The sequence below is a fragment of the Capra hircus genome, chromosome 1, assembly GCF_001704415.2.
Source record: "Capra hircus breed San Clemente chromosome 1, ASM170441v1, whole genome shotgun sequence".
NCBI lineage: Eukaryota > Metazoa > Chordata > Mammalia > Artiodactyla > Bovidae > Capra > Capra hircus.
This window is the reverse complement of record NC_030808.1, coordinates 108,371,074-108,390,476: the sequence shown is the minus strand read 5'-3', so window position 1 is coordinate 108,390,476 and position 19,403 is coordinate 108,371,074. Positions and strand designations below refer to the sequence as shown.

The window sequence follows — 19,403 nt, the reverse complement described above, 5'->3', positions numbered from 1 at the left end:
TCCTGTAACAACTTGGTCAGTTGACTAACTAAGTTCTTTTCCCTTTTACAGTTATTTGAACTGGGTGGAGTCCCAGTTTTGTTTTTTTGGTTAAAACAACCAAAAAAAAAAAAAGCCCACAAACAAATTGTAATCAAGATTGGATTTACCTAATAAGCTCCCCCTCCTAGAACTAAAGCCCCAAAACCCACAAAAACTGCAATAGGCTTTCCTAATCATCAGTGCCATGCAGGGAAATGGTGAAGAGGCTTATCAAGGGCAAAAGACAGGGCTGGCACGTGGGCTCCTTTGAGGTCAAAGCTATTTCCAAAGCAGGGGAAAGGAAATGGGTGTTGTCCCCTTTTGTTTTATTTTTCTTTCCCCCCCCAGTTGGCCCCACAGAATCAAAGCAGCTGCCTGAAGATGAAAGAACTCTCCTCAGGCCCTCATTAGCTCCCCATGCCCTTCAGAGAAGCACAGCAGGTCAAAATAATCTAGTAATCATTTTCCCTTTTGCTTTAATTGAACACCTCCGCTGGCAACACAGAAACCAAAAGCACCCTCCTTATGCTTTAATAAAATGTTAATTCTCAGGTTAATAAGCAAAGTTGGCGTACTGTTGTCCGGTCAGTTCTGAATACTGGTAAGCTTTCTTCCAGAAGCCACCACTGGAGAGGCCCTGCCTTCTCTGAAGCTCTGCCTCCCTGAGACACTTTGGTGCTGCCTGCCCACCCCTGCAGCCCTGACTCAGTGCCGCATAGAGGGCTTTGGGCTGCTCCCTCCACCCAGGTTCTGGTTGATGCCTCCCAGCTCGGCCCAGCACTGGGAAGTTCATCTGGCTCTGATTTCTGTCTGGATCTCCTGTTAACTCTCTTCTTGACAGCAGGGGAAAGGAAACTTGGAGAATCACGGCCTGCTGGGTCACAGCTGGAGAGGTTGAAGGTGCCTGCAGGGTGACAGGCTGCTCTGGGTTACAGAATACCCCTGCTCAGGGCAGCTCCCGGAGATGGTCTCCCGCTATGCCAGCCCACTAATGGGAAATGTCACCAGCTGACAGGAAAAGAGCAGGCTGGCATTTAGAAGTGAGTCACTCCAGGGATTCTGAGATGTGCGGGAGGGGCTGCGGATGCTAGAGCGCGAAACACCCTCCTAGCGACAAAGATGGCTCTGTGGACTGTTTTCAGAGCAACCCTGTTTAAGGTCATGAAGTTGTCCTGCCAAGCTCTAGTCTTCGGTTCTTGAGAACAAATAGAAAACGAAGCAGGACAGAAAAAAACACACACACACAAGTAAATCTCCAGGCCTCTATATACAGGTTTGATCAAAAAGTCTGTTCGTGTATTATGGAAAACTCCAAATGAACTTCTTGGCCAACCCAATATTAAGATTCTCACTTAAAAAAAAAAATCCATAAAAGTTGTTAATGGGACACTTCACGAACCATGGCAGCTTACCTCTGCTCTGTAGAATTCTGTGGTAAACACCAGGTCAAATTTATATTCCTTCTTCTGATTAACCTGAAGCACAGAAATGGAATTTTAGCCAAGTGGAAGTTCTGTTAATGGAAATCAAACGTGAATATTCATTGGAAAGACTGATTATGAAGTTGAAGCTTCCATACTTTGGCCACCTGATGCAAAGAGTCAACTCATTGATAAAGTCCCTGATGCTGGGAAAGATTGAAGGCAGGAGGAGAAGGGGACAACAGAGGATGAAATAGTTGGATGGCATCACCGACTCAATGGACATGAGTTTGAGCAAGCTCCGGGAGATGGTGAAGGACAGGGAAGCCTGGCGTGCTGCAGTCCATGGAATCACAAACAATCAGACAAGACTTAGTAACTGAACAACAACCGCTTACTCTCTTGGGATAACATGACATGCAAATGGAAGCTGTAGTACTTACACCTGAATAAAACCGATTTTTTTTTTTTAACCAGGAGAAAAGATCTCAAATTTTGGTCTGATCATGCCACTCTGCTTGCTGATTTGACAGCTGCTCACAAACAGGAAGGTTGAGAGGGGGAAACTGGTCCTGATGCTAGAAGCTGGCTGTGTGGGAGCAGCTGGAGGAGAAACAGACGTGAGCACACAGGGTTGAGGAGAGGGTTCCCTCCTTCCCCAACCACCAGTGCCCCTCCATGCCCTGTGCTGGGCACCAGGCCTCAGCAGCTCCCCCTCCTGCCGCTCACAGTTGAAAACAAGATCTGGGGACAAAGATGCAGCCAGTAATGATGGGTTTCCAGGTGGTAAGCGAAGAAAGAGTGGGGGTTGAGGAAGGCATCTAGGGGAGGAGCCCTCAGTGGAGGTCAAAGGGACAGTGCGGAAGCAGCACCCAGATGCAGCGGGGGCAGAGTGGACCCGCACGGGAGGCCTGAGGTTGGGGAGCTCTGTGACGGGCTGAGCCTGGGGCAGGCTGAGTTACCACAACAATCATGGTCTTCACTTTGGAGCTTCACAAGTAGGCATGCTTCTAAACTTTGGAAATGCATGTTTAGCCTTTTTAAACCTTTGAACTGATTCCAATGCAGAGCTTTAGAGAATACATATCCATATTACTGAAGCCCATTAGACTGTTCAGAAGAACTTTGTTATTGGCCATCACTTTTTTTTTTTAAAGAGCACAATGATCATTCAGTAAAAGGGATGTTTTCTAGAGAAGAAAGGGAGCTTCTGCCACCCGGAGCTGAAGTTATTCCACACAGTGTTAAGTTATTCTGGAAACCGCCATTTCCCTTTTGTGGGAGGTGGGGGTGAGGCGGAAACACAGCCACACGGGATCTTAGTTCCCCAACCAGGGATCAAACTCATGTACCCCTGCAGCAGAAGCAGAGTCTTAACCACTGGACCACCAGGGAATTTCCTCCACTTCCTGTGAACTTCAGCCCAGGAACACAACCACCAAGCATGGTTATTTTAAGTAGATATCATCCATTCCTATCACAGACTTAAAAAAAAAAATAAATTCTGGGAAACTGGAGAATGGAGAGTGAGGATTCATGGCAATTGTTTACATTAGGAATATTTAAATGTGCGGATGTATAGATATTGCTGGGGGTCAAGGGGCACCCAGAGCCCATGCGTGAGAGCTGTTTGCTTAGGGCTCATTTTCAATCTCAAAACAAGTTCTGGTGGAAGCTGAGACACTGATTTCACTTACATATTCATACGAATTACAAAATTCATACACATGTGTCTGTCTTCTCAGCCATTCACTGTTTGCTACCTAGTATGCCAGGCACCAGGGAGATACAAGGAAATTAAACATCCTGTCCAGCCTGACCGGAAACCTGCACCCTGTGTGGACAGGATAAATCAACAGCCACACAGCGCAGCTTTCCTATGTGGCCGGAGCACATGTGTGCTGGGCACTTAATCTGGGGAGGCTTTCTAGAGCAAAGGGGAGCCAGGCAAAGACGTGGGAATGGAGGGCAGGGGCTGGCGTTTCAGGGAAGGCTGCGAAGCTAGGGAAAAGGCTGTCTGGGGAGGCTGGCGCAAGGTCACAAAAGCCTTTTTTTGTAGAGGACTTGGAAATTGATCCCAAAGACTGTGGGAACCCCAGTAAAGTAAACTCCGCAGCACTCAGACTGTTGTGCAGAGCAAAGCGCGACAGAGTTTAGGTGGTGCCTTGGTCAGGGTAAAGGTCCAGTGCTCACTATTTGTATTGCTATTAGAACCTATTCAAACCCACAGCTAACATCACACTCAACAGCGAAAAGCTAACAGCATTCCCTCTAAGATCAGGAACAAGACAAAGCTGTCCACTCTCACCACTTTTATTCAACATAGTTTTGGAAGTCCTAGCCACAGCAATCTGAGAAGAAAAAAATTAGAGGAATCCAAATTGGAAAAGAAGTAACACTGTCACTGTTTGTGGATGACATGATACTATACACAGAAAATCCTAAAGATGCCACCAGAAAATGACTAGAGCTCATCAATGAATTTGGTAAAGTTGCAGGATACATGGAAATTCTCTGATGATCCGGTGGTAAGGATTTGGTGACTTCACTGCAGAGGGCCCAGGTTCAATCCCCGGTTGGGGAACTAAGATCCCACAAGTCACAGGGTGGCACACCACCCCTTCCCGCAGAGCTGCAGTATACAATACACGGAAATCTGTCGCATTTCTACACACTAACAACGAAAGATCGGAAAAAATAAGGAAACTATCCTAATCACCACTACATCAATGCAATCCCTATCAATTACCAATGGCATTTTTCATAGAACAAAAATTTTTGTAATTTGTAGGGAAACACAAATGACCTTGAATAGCAAAGCAATCCTGAGAAAGAGAAATGGAGCTGGAGGAATCAGACTCCCTGACCTGAAACTACACTACAGGTAGCTTCCCTGGTGGTCCAGTGGTTAGGAATCCACCTTCCAGGGCAGGAGACAAGGGTTCGATTGCTGGCCGGGAAACTGGGATCCCACATGCTGTGCAGCAACTAAGCCTATGCACTGCGACTACTGAGCCCACATGAGCCCACATGAGCCCAACTACTGAGCCACAACTCGAAAAGCCCACACAGAATGAGAAGAATTCACCTTCAAAGCAGCTCATATAGCTCAATATCAAAACAACAAACAGCTCAGTCAAAAACTGGGCAGAGGATCTAAATAGACATTTCTCCAAAGAAGACATACAGATGGCCAAAAAGCATAGGAAAGATGCTCAGTGTTGCTAATTATTAGAGACAGGCAAATGAGTTTTGACCTCACACTGGTCAGAATGGCCATCATCAAAAAGTCTACAAACAATAAATGCTGGAGAGGGTGTGGAGAAAAGGAAGCCCACCCATAAATGTTGGTGGGAATATAAACTGGTGCAGCCACTATGGAGAACAGTATAAGGATTCCTTTAAAAACCAAAAACAGAACTACCATATGACCCAGCCATCCCACTCCTGGACATACACGCAGAGAAAACCATAATCTGAAAAGATTCACTGCAGCACTATTTACGATAGCCAAGACATGGAAGCGACCTCAATGCCCATCAACAGAGGAATGAAGAAGATGGGGTACGTACATACAATGGAATACTACTCAGCCATAAAAAGAAGGAAATAACATCATTTACAGCAACATGGACGGACCTAGAGATTGCCATAGTGAGTGAAGCAAGTCAGAGAAGAACAAATATCATATGATACTGCTTATATGTGGAATCTAAAAAATGATAAAAAATGAACCTATTTACAAAACAGAAATTGAGTCACAGATGTGGACAACAAGCTTATGGTCACCAAAGGGGGAATGAGGAGAGAGGGGTAATGTGGGAGACTGAGATTGACATATTCATACTGCTATAAATAACTAATAAGAGCCTGCTGTGCAGCACACGGAGCTCTTCTCAGTTCTCTGTACATCACCTGAGGATACATGTTGATGTCTGGCAAAACCAATACAATATTGTAAAGTAATTAGCCTCCAATTAAAATTAATAAAATTATATTAAAAAAAGAGTGGATATATGCATATGTATAACTGATTTACTGTGCTATATGGCAGAAGCTAACACAACATTATAAATCAACTATACTCCAATAAAAATTAACTGAAAAAAATCACATGAGGGAGAGAAAGAACTGTGCTGGGAAGCAGGGTCTGGTCCAAGGATGAGACTGTGGAAGGCTGAGATCCAGACTCCATCTAGCTTGTGCTGCACTCAGTATGCCAGCAAATTTGGAAAACTCAGCATTGGCCACAGCACTGGGAAAGGTCAGTTTTCATTCCAATCCCAAAGAACGTTCAAACTACCCCACAAACTGCACTCATTTCACATGCTAGCAAGGTAATGCTCAAATCCTTCAAGCCAGTCTTCAACAATATGTGAACTGAGAATGTCCAGATGTACAAGCTGGTTTAGACAAAGCAGAGGAACCAGAGACCAAACATCAGTTGGATCTTAAAAAAGGCAAGGGAATTCCAGAAAAACATCTACTTCTGCTTCATTGACTACGGTAAAGCCTTTGCCTGTGTGGATCACGACAAACTGTGGAAAATTCTTAACAGAGATGAGAATACCAGACCACCTTACCTGCCTCTTGAGAAAGCTGTATGCAGGTCAAGACGTAAGAGTTAGAACCAGATACGGAACAACAGACTGCTTCAAACATCAGCCTAGTGTGCTACAGTTAATGGGGTCACAGAGTCAGCATGACCAAGCAACTGAAAAACAACAGCTTGTTTTTACTTTGGTTTTCTCCTGCCTGGAGCTTGCAGAGAACCGGCAAGGCTGTATATTGTCACCTTGCTTATTTAACTTATATGCAGAGTACATCATGCGAAATGCTGGGCTGGACGAAGTACAAGCTGGAATCAAGATTGCCGGGAGAAATATCAGTAACCTGAGATATGCAGATGACACCATGCTTATGGCAGAAAGCAAAGAGGATCTAAAGAGCTTCTTGATGAAAGTCAGAGGAGAGTGAAAAAGATGGCTTAAAACTCAACATTCAAAAAACTAAGATTATGGCATCCAGTCCCATCACTTCGTGACAAATAGGTAGGGAAAAAAAATGGAAACAGTGACAAGACTTTATTTTCTTGGACTCCAAAATCACTGCAGGTGACCACAGCCATGAAACTAAGACACTGGCTCCTTGGAAGAAAAGCTATGACAAACCTAGACAGTGTATTAAAAGCGAAGACATTACTTTGCCAACAAAGGTCTACATCAAAGCTGTGGTTTTTCCAGAAGTCATGTATGGAAAATTTGGACCATAAAAAAGGCTGAGTGGTGAAGAATTGATGCTTTTGAACTGTGGCCTTGGAGAAGACTCTTGAGAGTCCCTTGGACTGCAAGGAGATCCAACCAGTCCATCCTAAAGGAAATCAGTCCTGAATATTCATTGGAAGGACTGATGCTGAATGTGATGCTACGATACTTTGACCACCTGATGTGAAGAGCTGACTCACTGGAAAAGACCCTGATGCTGGGAAAGATCAAGGGCAGGAAGAAAAGGGGACTACAGAGGATGAGATGGTTGGATGGCATCATCGACTCAATGGACAATAGTTTGAGCAAACTCTGGGAGATAGTGAAGGACAGGGAAGCCTGGAGTGCTGCAGTTCATGGGGTCACAAAGAGTCAGACACAACTGAGCGACTGAAAACAATAGCTTGTTTATACTTTGGTTTTCTCCTGCCTGGAGCTCACAGAGAGCCGTTAAAGGGTGTAAGTGGGACCTGCATGAAAGTAGCTGAACAAGGTGACCCATACATCTGTCTCCAAGTCTCCTCGACACCAGACCCGAGTTAGAGGAACACAGAGAACACCCCCCTGAGCCACATGGACACCAACAGCTGAGACTCACAGAGGCAGTAGTTCTGTGTGCTGGCAGGTCTAAGGCTTGAACTGCTCGCTGCACCAGCCCTGTAGACCTCCTGCTCCACGCATGACCTGGGAGTCCGCCCTTCACCTCCACTTAGGGGCCTGGGGTCAGCCCCCTTCACAGGAGTCAGGATGCCCCTCAGGCTGCTATCTGGGGGTCAGCAGAGTTGGTGGTACCACCTTCATGCTCCAGGACATGGAAGAAGGCCAGGAAGCAGCTGGCTGTCATAAAAGGAGATTCAGTGGAGGTGGCGGTGGAAGCTGTGGCATTTCCTGTCATGCCCCCAGGAAGGCAATACTGAGAACAATCTTAAGGATCACCCACCTTTCCATAACTAATAAACTGGGCACACTTATTTGCTAGCCACAGAAATTCACAAAAGCCTGCTTTAACCTTGATATAATTGTGCATATTTCAAATAGAGTACTTAAGACATTATTTGACTCTGTAATTTTTTTTGAAAACACATGGAGGCTAAATGAGGAGCTCTTGCCGAGTCCAAGCTCGCTCTGCTCGCCATAAGATGAGTCAATGAACCTAGACGAGGTGTTGGGATCAGGAAGGGACTGTATTCGGGAGCCGGCTGACTGAGAAGATGGCAGGCTAGCATCTCAAAATAACCATCTTGTTGGGGCCGGGCTGCCAGGTTCTTTTATGGATCAGAGCTGGGGGGAGAGGGGAGGTGAGGAAACAAAGTAAAAAGCTATTCAATCCTTGTAAATTTGCCCTGGAATGGCAAGCCTCAGGCAGGGTGATGTTTTTGCTTCACTTCCTTCACAGGTGGGCGGCTCAGGTTATCTCCCTGAGGCAGACCACTATAACAATAAAAGCTGCAAAATAAAGGTTAAAGTGGCAGGAGCAGATCCAGAGTAAATTCAAAATTAACCCTTCCCAGTTACAGCACCAATACCTACTCTTTGTGGGGAAAAAACACCTGCAGTAACCAAGGCTGTGAGCTGAGTCAGGATGGAGCTGTCCTTCTGAGGAGTCATTTTCCTTCCTGATTTGCTCTGCTTCTTTTGTATTAATCAGGCACTCTTAAAAACATCTACATTTTGTCCCAAATAGGATTTTTATATTTGTGGTTGTACTTTATCATTTATCAAGACTCAGTCCCTTTATCTCCCCTAAAGGCCTCTCCAGGCTCCCTTCCTCTGAGTCATCAGTTTCTCTGAGGCCAGGTTGCTGGTTCTCCAGAGATAAGGTGGCAGCCTTGGAAGACCAGTCAGGGCCGTCCGGGATGAGTGTCTCACGCTCCTCAGGGCACTTTAGGGCTGTGTGTTCCCTTGGCTGTCTCTGATTAAACCACCCTGTGATGAAGAGGTCTCTGTAGTTCAAATCCACCCCAGGAGTTCTGAACGTGAAACAGGGCTGGGAGCAGGAGGACAGGGAAGAGACTGTCACAGCCACCCTCGGGGCAGTCAGGCCACAGGAGAAGGACTTCAAATAGTTCATGGTACAGCTGATTATTTGATCACGGATGACGTAGGAGCTATGAAAGGACAACTGGAGAAGTGATCTAGTCTGGGGACCAGAAAAGTGACATTTGAGCTGAACTCTGAAGTTAAGGGATTAACTTTGGGGATGTCAGGATGAGGGTACGTGTGCGCATGTTCACTGTGTCTGACTCTTTGAGACCCCATGGGTTGTAGCTCACCAGGCTCCTCTGTCCATGAGATTTCCAAGGCAAGAATATTGGATAGCCACTCCCTTCTCCAGGGGCACTTCCTGACCCAGGGATCAAACCTGCCACATTGTAAAGCAGATTCTTTACCATCTGTGCCATCTGGGAAGCAGGATGACTGTGAGTGGCTGGCAAACATTCCACACAGAAGGATGTGGGATGAACCAAGGTGGGGATGGCAGAAATGCAGGGAAGAGTATGGTAGACAGATGCGGATGCGAACTAGCAGGTCAACATGGTCAGCTAAATACATTATTCAGGTCGGAAATAATCACTAGAATGCACATTTTGTGTTAATACAACGTTATTAAATCTACCATCATTTAAAAGATGCTTATATGTATAGAACAATAATATATACCCTCTAGGGCCTGTGCTGGGTGAGGTTCTAAGCATGTCACATGTCTTACCTGGGTTAACAGAGCTCTGAAGGCCTGTACACAAGAGATGCAGCTAAAGGAGCAGGGAGGGACCACTGCACAACTGTTACATTGGCAATAAATGGGAAAGTGCATAAGGCCAATCTGTTGGCCAAGGCTGGGGGTTCATGGCTGGTGGAAGGTAGCCCGGTGCAGCCTGGCTGCGGGGCAGTCTGGATGACTCAGCCAAATCAAGATTATACATACTTTTAGGATCCGATAGCTACTTCCAGGTATGTATCCCAGAGAAACGGTGACACTGTAACAGGGGACTTATGGGATGTTCCTTGAGGCATTCTGTGTGTGGTGGGAAGTTGGAGACAATCTGCTGTGCCTCCCTGGGGGGTAGGCAGGTAGAATGGGGGTGCTATGCAGAAGGGCAGGAGGAGAAGGGGGAGACAGAGGATGAGCTAGTGGGGCGGCACCACCAACTCGATGGACATGAGTTTGAGCAAACTCCAGGAGATAGTGAAGGACAGGGAAGCCTGGCGTGCTGCAGTCCACGGGGTCGCAAAAAACTGGACGTAACTTAGCAACTGAAAAACAAGCACAGATCACAGCGGGGAGAGGTAGCCAACAAGCCATCCTTAGAGCAACTAAGAGAGACCCTCAAGGCAGGAAGTGAAAACAGCAGACACAGGAAAATGCACAGCATACCACTTACAAAAATGTTTTAAATAAAAATTTACACACACAGCAACAATCTCTCTCATGAGAACATTCACAGGGACTTCCCTGGTGGTCCAATGACTACGACTCAGAGTTCCCAATGCAGGGGGCATGCGGTTTGATCCCTAGTCAGGGAACTAGACCCCACAGGCTGCAACTAAGACCTGGCGCAATCAAATTAAACAGAAGAAAACACAGACAGAGGATACATCAGCCCTTCTAGTTCCCCAAGGGAGGTGGGAAGAATGGTGCAGATGAAGAATGTCGCCTACCATACCAGCAAACAAAAACTACTGCAGCCATAAAGCCCCTACAGTGCGCCCTGAGGGGCATTCAGGAAGGAGAGGAGCAGGACACTGGCCTTAAATAGTTGAGGTGTCTATCAAAGGAGTGACTTCAATGAGCCCAGACTGCTGCATCTTCCCATACACACACAGGCTCTAAACTCTGACTTGAAATGTCTGTATTTGTGACTAACAGTAATCTTGTCATCTTTGGATATTTGACATTTTTCCCCCCAGAAAGAACTCCTACATCTCCTGGCTCCTCCCTCACCTCTTTGAAACAGTCCCTCCGCACAATCTGAGAGGCTGTATCCTGGGCTATAGTCCTCAGTGAGTCCACCAAAGAGAACAAACTTCTCATCTCTTAGGTTACGTATTTCTTCAGCTGACAGATCCGGTGGCCAGTGAAGGGACCCAGGGCAGGCTTCTCCGCTTCACCCGGATCCGGAGCCGAGGCACCAGCAGTGGCCTCCTAGCCCAGCCTGCCTCCTCAGAGAGAGTTGCAGTGAAAATGACAAAAAGAGGAGTGAGTTTTTTTCTTTCCCTTTCTCGACAACAAAGAAGATTAAACACAACAGTGAGCAGGCCTGAACATGCCCTAGTTTGTTTGTTTGTTTGTTTGTTTACTTTAACTGCTCCTAACTCTGCAGGTCTGCAAAGAAGTTTGCTTCTCTGCCTTCTAACTGCAGCTGTGCTGTGCTGTGTCAACTGTGCTGAGTCACTGTGCTGTGGCTGTGCTGAGTCACTCAGTCGTGTCCAACTCTTTGTGACCCCATGGTCTGCAGCCCTCCAGGCTCCTCTGTCCATGGGAATTTTGAACAAGACAAGAATACTGGAGTGGGCTGCCATGCCTCCTCCAGGGGATCCTCCCAACCTAGGGATCAAACTCAGGCCTTCGGCATTGCTGGCAGATTCTTTGCCATCTGAACCACCAGGGAAGCCCAATAATACTGGAATGGGTAGCCTATCCCTTCTCCAGGGGATCTTCCTGACCCAGGAATCGAATCAGGGTCTCCCTCATTGCAGGTGGATTCTTTACAAGTTGAGCTACCAGGGAAGCCCCTGCAGGAGCTAAACTTCACACCTGTTTTCCTTTGGCTCTATGCTAAATGCATCCTGCACCTGGTGTTTACCCTTGCAACACTCTTCCCCTTATAGTTCTTTTTACAGATCAGTACGAAGGCCACAGAGCCAGCCAACCACCCGACTCAGTGACTGGGCGCCTGACGCAGCCTATGACTGTCTTTGAAACAATGCAAGAGGAAGCAATCAAGATGCTAACCCTTCTGTTCCTCATCCCCAACTCCTGACTACGAGCCCTCATCTTATATAAGCCCCTAGCGCAGGGTGGGGGGGAGGGGGCGCACAGATCTGAGGCATAAGCCTACTGGATTCCCCTCTCCACTGGCTGAGAATTAAAGCCACCTTTCTATTTCCTCGAAGCTCTGTCTCCGTATCTTTGTTTGGCTTCAATGGGCAGAGAAAGCTAAGATTTTGGCTGGTGACAAGAGTACAGACAAATGTGGGTGAATCTCTCCTGGCTTGCAGCTCTCCCAGCAGTGGCTGAGGGTCCTAAGTTTTACTCGGTGGTGTTAACCTCCTCTTGCCTCCAAGATTATCCTGAAAACTTAGTTTCAAGAAGAGGTACCTGGGTTATCCTCAGTTAAAAGACACTGAGTAGGGCTGGACTGTGTAATTAGGTGGGAAGCTGGCCTGTTGTTTTAACTTGGATTGGCTATTTTAATAGAGTTTTTCAGAATAAAATGGAAGATATCTCATGAGAGCTTTCAGCTCCAAGGAAGGAGATCTCCTAGTGGGCTTTCTCAGGTAATTGAGAAACTTGTGGGAGTGCTGGAAGCACGTCCTCATACCACGCAGCTGTCCCTATAGGGAAACCCACACATTTTAATTAAAAACTTGCTCTGCCAGGGATGAGCCTACGAGCTGGCCACTCTGATGGGAGCACTCAGAGTGGTCTTAACACTACTAGAAGGAGAAACTGAGACACCGGGAGAGCTGGATCGACTCTAGGGTGACATCTAGCGAAGTCAAGCTTACAAACAGCACACAGGTCCACGACAGGATTGTCACGAGCATTTTACCTCGACAAACTGACTTTACAATGGGGAACAAAGCTTTCAAAGCAAAACAGCAGTAGATTGCCAGCCTCCAACTAACACCCCAGCCAGGTTCATGTACAACACATATGGAAATTTATACTTGCAAATACTCACTTCACTGGAAGAACTATACTAGGAGCTCTCAACCTAAAATGGTCAAATCGGGGCTCTTTTAACATTCTGAAACTCATTTTTAAGTGTGTATGCAGCTAGAAAGAGCCTACTCGATAAAATATCTTTTCAGAATTCAGAAACAAAGGCCCTTCTAGGAGAAACTTGCATTTCTCTCCCTGTGTCTTTAAGATGTAAATGCTCTACCTGATTTTCTTAAGTGTGTGTGTGTGTGTGTGTGTGGTGTGTGTGTATGTGTGGTGTGTGTGTGTGTGTGTGGTGTGTGTGGTGTGTGTATGTGTGGTGTGTGTGTGTGTGGTGTGTGTGTGTGTAGTGTGTGTGTGTAGTGTGTGTGTGTGTGGTGTGTGTGTGGTGTGTGTGGGGTGTGTGTGTGTATGGTGTGTGGTGTATGGTGTGTGTCTGTGTGGTGTGTGTGTGGTGTGTGTGTGGTATGTGGTGTGTGTGGTATGTGGTATGTGTGTGTGTGGTGTGTATGGTGTGTGTGCATGGTGTGTGTGTGTGGGGGGATGTCTGTGGTGTGTGGTGTGTGGCGTGTGTCGGGTGTGGTGTGTGTGTGTGTGGTGTCTGGTGTGTAGTGTGTGTGTGGTGTGTGCTGTGTGCTGTGTGTGTGTGTGGTGTGTGTGTGTGGTGTGTGCTGTGTGCTGTGTGTGTGTGTGGTGTGTGTGTGTGGTGTGTGTGTGGTGTGTGTGTGAGGTGTGTGTGTGTGGTGTCTGTGGTGTGTGGTGTCTGTGGTGTGTGGTGTGTTTGTGTGGTGTGTGTGTGTGGTGTGTGGTGTGTGTGTGTTTGGTGTGTGTGTGGTGTGTGTGCGGTGTGTGGTGTGTGTGTGTGTTTGGTGTGTGTGGTGTGGTGTGTGTGTGGTGTGTGTGGTGTGTGTGTGTGTTTGGTGTGTGTGTGTGTTTGGTGTGTGTGTGTGGTGTGTGTGCGGTGTGGTGTGTGTGTGTGGTGTGTGGTGTGTGTGTGTGTTTGGTGTGTGTGTGGTGTGTGGTGTGTGTGTGTGTGTTTGGTGTGTGTGCGGTGTGTGTGTGGTGTGTGTGTATGTGTGTGCTATGTGAGTATGTGTGTGTGTGTGTGGTGTCGTGTGTGGTGTGTGTGTGTGTGTGTGTTGACAGTCTGGTCTCTACCAACTGGAAGGTACACATATGGTGCACAACTGGCAGCCCACGGAACAGACTGGGCTTCTGAGAAGACTCCGTCTGGCTGAGGCAACTCTAGGGGCTTCTGTCACCTTAACCTTTGCTGCATCTACCTGTGCAACAAAGATCTTTACTTTCTGAGACAATTTTGGGGAGTGTGTTAATCTTTCGGTTGTGTCTGACTCTTTGCCATCCATGGACTGTAGCCCACCAGGCTCCTCTGTCTGTGGAATTCTCCAGACAATACTGGAGTGGGTTGTCGTTCCCTTCTCTAGGGGGGCTTCCTAACCCAGGGAGTCTATAGGGACAAACGAAAATGGATATAGAAAGCTGTACAAGATTTGTAGAAAGGCTGCTCTGACAAAGTTATTCCATGCATGGTTCCGTAAGGATTGACTTTAATTAGATAAGTAAATTTTGTTGTTGAGGGTGGGCTGGTGCAAGACTGGAGTTTGGTTTTCTCTCTCATTTTTATAAGAACACAGTTTTCTTATGAACTATTTTTGGTAACAGATTGTGAATAGCTCTGCCTTCTACATGATCTGTCATTTGCCTTAAATATCTTTTATTGTCTCTTTGGTTGAGTGAATAAGCATTGCTTCAGTGACCTATGATCCTATTTGACCAAGTGTTTTAAAAACTTGATGTTTTTTTTAAAAAAGAACAAACTTCCCAAATATCAAATTCTAATTAAGATTCTTTTGACCCCCCGCTAACTTTGGGATGCTTCAAAGGACCCCTGAAACGTCCCAAAGAGAGAGATTAAACTAATTAGGTTTATCTGGCATGTTAAATTACATGGGTAGCACTATCAACTAAGTGTAGCAAAACTTTCATCTTTTATAGGTAAATGTCATTAATGTAGTCATTCCGAAAGTTTTACAGAATTCCTAAAAATCTGATGTGTCCTAATACACTGTTATTAGTCATTATCTTTAAAAGGTGGTACGCCACAAAAATAACTAAATTTCTTGTCAATTATTTTGTAAACAGATCTTTAACCATGCCATTTTAAGTCTTTTGTCATTTATAGACAATCTCTGTTTTACTCTTATGCTTTTACAAAATGAGGATTTTCAAGAAGATTCATAAAAAGAGCTTTTTGACAAATTTGTTTCTGATAACTTTGAGATCATACCACTGAACTCAGTGAGAAATTACAAAACTCTAATGGAAAACCTAATGACTTCATACAGATCAACTGGAATTACACAGAACTGAACAAATTGATAAATATGATTTACAATTTTATGACTTCTGAAATATTCTAATTTTTAATGTTTGTTTTCCAGAAAGTCTTTCCTCTTATACTCTTTTTTTGATCTACAACAAGCTGATAAAATATACCTTTGTAAACAAAGATGAAACATTCATTTTTTTCTCTCTACATGATCCTTCCAAAATTTGGCTTATCCAGCTGGCTCCCCTATGAACTTGATGGCTTACTGCGACCAGATTACAACTAGCTACACTAACCATTGTTTTAATTTTTTCTCGTTGTTTTCAAATTACTTATGCCTTGTGTCTTTCTCTGCTGTATTTTATTAATGTTACTAGCTGTATTACCTATATTCTATTTTATAAGACTATTGTCTCTTTCATTACCCAATGCACAACCAGGCCACTGAAAAAAATTAATGATGGCTAAATGTCTTGAGGCAATCGACCACATATATAACTCTATATAAAATAACTGTGACAGTAAAATTCTAGATATGGGAAGAATCAACACGGGAAAACATTTCCTGGATGATAACTGACTAGTAAAACGGTCAATTCAGAGGATTTTAGATAATCAACAGGGCCTCATCCAAAAAATTTAGCACACTGAGTAAGCTATCAACAGAATCCTCACCTGATCTAGGAATGAGCTTTCCTAGAGCCATGGGACAAAAACGGTCATGAAATGCCTCCCAACTGTTGGTCAAATTTATGACCAAGAAGGCACTGTGGACAAAGAATGGTGCCTGCCATTTCAGTAAACAAAGGATACTGCAGCCTTAAGACCCCAAAAGTGGACCCTGAGAGGAAACCAGGAGGGAGAAAAACAGGATATTGCTCCTAGATAGTTAAGATGTGTATCAAAGGAATGATTTCAATGAGCATCTTCCCACACATAGAAAAGCACTAAAATCATTAACTTGAGGTGTCTGTTTTAGCGATCAGCAGTAATCTTTGGAAGTTCAACTACATGTTTGTTTGTTCTTTTCCAGCAAAATCTCCTACGTCTCCTAGCTCTCCCCTTTCCTCTTTGGAACAGTCCCTCAGAGCAATCTGAGCAGCTGTATCTGGGCTACAGTCCTCAGTTAAGTCCACCGAATAAAACACACCTCTCAACTTCCAGGTTCTGCTTTGGTTTGTTCGTTTGTTTTTTCAGTTGACAATGGGAAAGGGGATAAAAGAGAATAACCAATCATCAGAGAGGGGTCTCCAGGGAGCAAAGGTGATGAGGGTATTACTCCCTCAGCTTTGTACCTGGGACCAACAAGCGCAAGAAGTTAAGTCCAAAGTAACCTGGTGTGGATGTCTCCACCCTGAACCTTAAACTTCTGTCTTTGACCTGCATACTGGTGTGACCAGATCTGTGAGTGCAGTAAACTGCTTACTGTAGTGATTCTGAATCTAGAGGCTCTGCACCTGGGATGAAGCCGAGGTCTCAAGTTCAGGTGGTCCTCCCCTGCACTTAGAACACGTGTTGCTACACGTGGTACATGGTACAAAGCTAATCCATTCATTGAAAGATGTTTTTTTTTAAAGCTGAACCTTTTTTAAGAGCCAGGTCTGTCGGGAAGGGGACAGGCAGGTCTGGCTTCCCTGATGGGAGGCGTGTTCCCACAGAGAGGATCACAGGGCTCTGTTCCTCCCATCCTCACGCTGCCAAAACTGCCCATCTGCAAACAGAATAGGAAGTTCCACAACCCTCTCTTAAAACACGGCTCGGGGCACAAACACAGCACCTCGTTCTAATCTTTTCCAGAATGAGGCTTTTTATATAAACAACAAGTCAGCAAACAAAGCAATTGACCGTGTGGGTGTATAACCTGAAGGAATGAATTAGCAACTCTTTGCTACAGATTTCTAATTACGTGTAAAAGAGGACTTAGGTACTATAGCCTAGAAGTAAATGCATTACAGTCATGGACCACCAGTGATGTGGTTCATGTTCTCATCTGTTTTTTGTGTGTTCTGTCAATTTTATAGGTTTCTTGGTTTTTGTCCCCAAAGGCCACGAACAAGGATAGTCCCCCGCAGCCGCCCTCTCTCAGGACAGGCTCTTTAGAAAAGTGACCAGCACTTTGATTTGGGGCATCCCTGGTGGCTCAGATGGTAAAGTATCTGCCTGCAATGCGGGAGATGCAGATTCGATCCCTGGGTTGGGAAGATCCCCTGAAGAAGGGGATGGCAACCCACTCCAGTATTCTGGCCTGGAGAATTCCATGGACAGAGGAGCCTGGGGGGCTGCAGTCCACGGGATGGCAAAGAGTCAGACATGAGACATGGCTGAGAGACCAACACTTCTCTTCACTTGGAGTCATTTGGGAGGGAAACAGGCAACTTTAAAAGTCCTGTTGAATAAAGTGTACCAGAGAATGCCTTCAAAGTACAACTTATCTCATAGATATTTTTTTATAAACAAAAAAATGCTCCTCAAATGTCTATCAAATCAATGTCGAGCATTTATTCAGGGACTGTGTATAAAGCCTCCTGCTAGCCACTGGGCAGCATCATGATAAAAGCGACATGTCAAATATACTGAACTCTCACTACATGCTTCATGTGGCTCGACACAGTGCCCAGGAAGTACTTAACACAGCACAAGAGTCCTTCAGGGAAATACTGATCTTATCCCCATTTAAGGATGAAGAAACTGAGGCACTTGCCCAAAGTTAAGGAATTAAGTCCCAGAGGTACTAAGTAGTGAAGCCTGGCTCCAGACCCCTGTTCTTCCCTTGTATAGTGCAGAGGTCACACATACAGACCCAGTCACTCCCTCTAAGAGAGGGCAGAAAGAAAGCTGCTGGGGTGTGCGTGGGAAGTGTGTGTGCGCGAGGTTTGAGAAAGGGAGGGAGGGACAGAGAAATTGACAGAGCTGGACTGTGCTTATAATCATGCTTCCTGTAGATAAGACAGTGAAGACCTTCTGGAAGGGAGATGCCAGGCAGGGTGTGTTCTGTTTCCTAAGGCTGCTGTAATGAAGTACCACAAACTGTGTGCCTTAACAGGACAGACATGAATTCTTTCACAGCTCTGAAGGCTACAAGTCCAAAATCAAGGTGTTGTTTAGTCCCTCTGAGGCTCTGGACAGAATCCGCTCTTGCCTCTCTGAGTTTCTGGTGGTGGCAGGCAAACCTTGGTGTTCTTGGCTTGCAGCTCTATCACTCCAGTCTCTGCCTCTGTCTTTAAATGGCGTTCTTCTCTCTGTATCTTCACATGACCTCCTGATAAGGTCATCAGTCACTGGGTTTAGGGCCCATGCTAACCCAGTATAGCCTTATCTTAATTACATCTGTAAAGACTTATTTCCAAGTAAGGTCGTAATCACAGGTACAGGGGTTAGGACTTCAACACAGCTTTTTTGTGGGCAAAATAACCCACAGAAGTATGAAAGTGAGGATCATCCAGGACTCTGGAAGGAGGCCCTGGATGCACCCTTTCAGGCAAGGCTTAAGTGGGCGCTTGAGTTAGTGCAGCCATGAACAGGAATCTCCAGGAGGACGAGGGAATGGAGACGACCTGGGAGAGAGAGGGTGAGGGGACTTGGGACAGGAAGAGAGGGGAGCAGCCAGGCTGGGGAGACCAGCAAGTTAGTGATGGGGATACTTGGAGTGGAGGTTACCATGATGGATGGGGCCAGATTAGAGAAGGTGTCTTCAGGGACTCTATTCTAGAGCAATGGGTTTCAAACTTGAGCTGGAACAGACTCTCCTGGAGGGCGTGCTAATGAAGACACTGGCCCTGCCAGTGTCTTATGGGGCTGGCCCCACTCTAGTTCTGATTCAGTAAACCAGGGGTGGGGCCTAAGCCCCTGCATTTTCACCAGTTCCAGGGGATGCTGTGGCTGCTGGTCCAGGGACCACACTTTGAGAACTCTCTGGCACTGAAGTTCAGAGGGAGGGACAGGAAGTAAACACTAGAGGTGGTCACTAGAAGACAGATGAGCAGGGGATGAAGGACATGACCATGTATGCTCTCCTAAGGCCTGAAGAGTCTCCTATCATGAGACTGAATGAAATGGAGGAGTGTTATAGTAAATTTTGATCCACCTGGGGTCTCTGGCAAATCAGGTCACGATGCCTTACAAAGTTCAGGGGACAGGTACACCCTCTCTTTCAGGGGATGCAACTGACAAACTCCATGATGACATACGATGTGCTTGTTTTTCAAGCAGGGATATTTGGAGTAGGTAGTCTGGATTAAAAAGAAATGAATGGATCTGGTTGTCTTAAGGGTTAAAGGAGATAAGTTTATTTTATTACTGATATATGTGTTTATTTAGGCTGCACTGGGTCTTAGTTGCAGCAGTAGGATCTGCAATCTTTGCTGTGGTATGTACAGTCTAGTCCCCTGACCAAGGACTGAATCCGGGTCCCCTGCACTGGAAACTCAGAGCCTTATCCATTGGACCACCAGTGCATGCGC

General features: G+C 45.8%; 1 protein-coding gene across 1 annotated transcript in view; it reads right to left on the bottom strand.

Annotated features, from left to right (window-relative positions):
- The window catches only part of RARRES1 (retinoic acid receptor responder 1), a 41,286-nt gene that overhangs the window by 13,393 nt on the left and 8,490 nt on the right, over positions 1-19,403 (bottom strand). Inside the window, exon 2 of the mRNA XM_018048385.1 lies at positions 1,434-1,496. Coding sequence (XP_017903874.1) covers positions 1,434-1,496 — 63 coding nt within the window. The remainder of the gene's footprint in view (positions 1-1,433; positions 1,497-19,403) is intronic.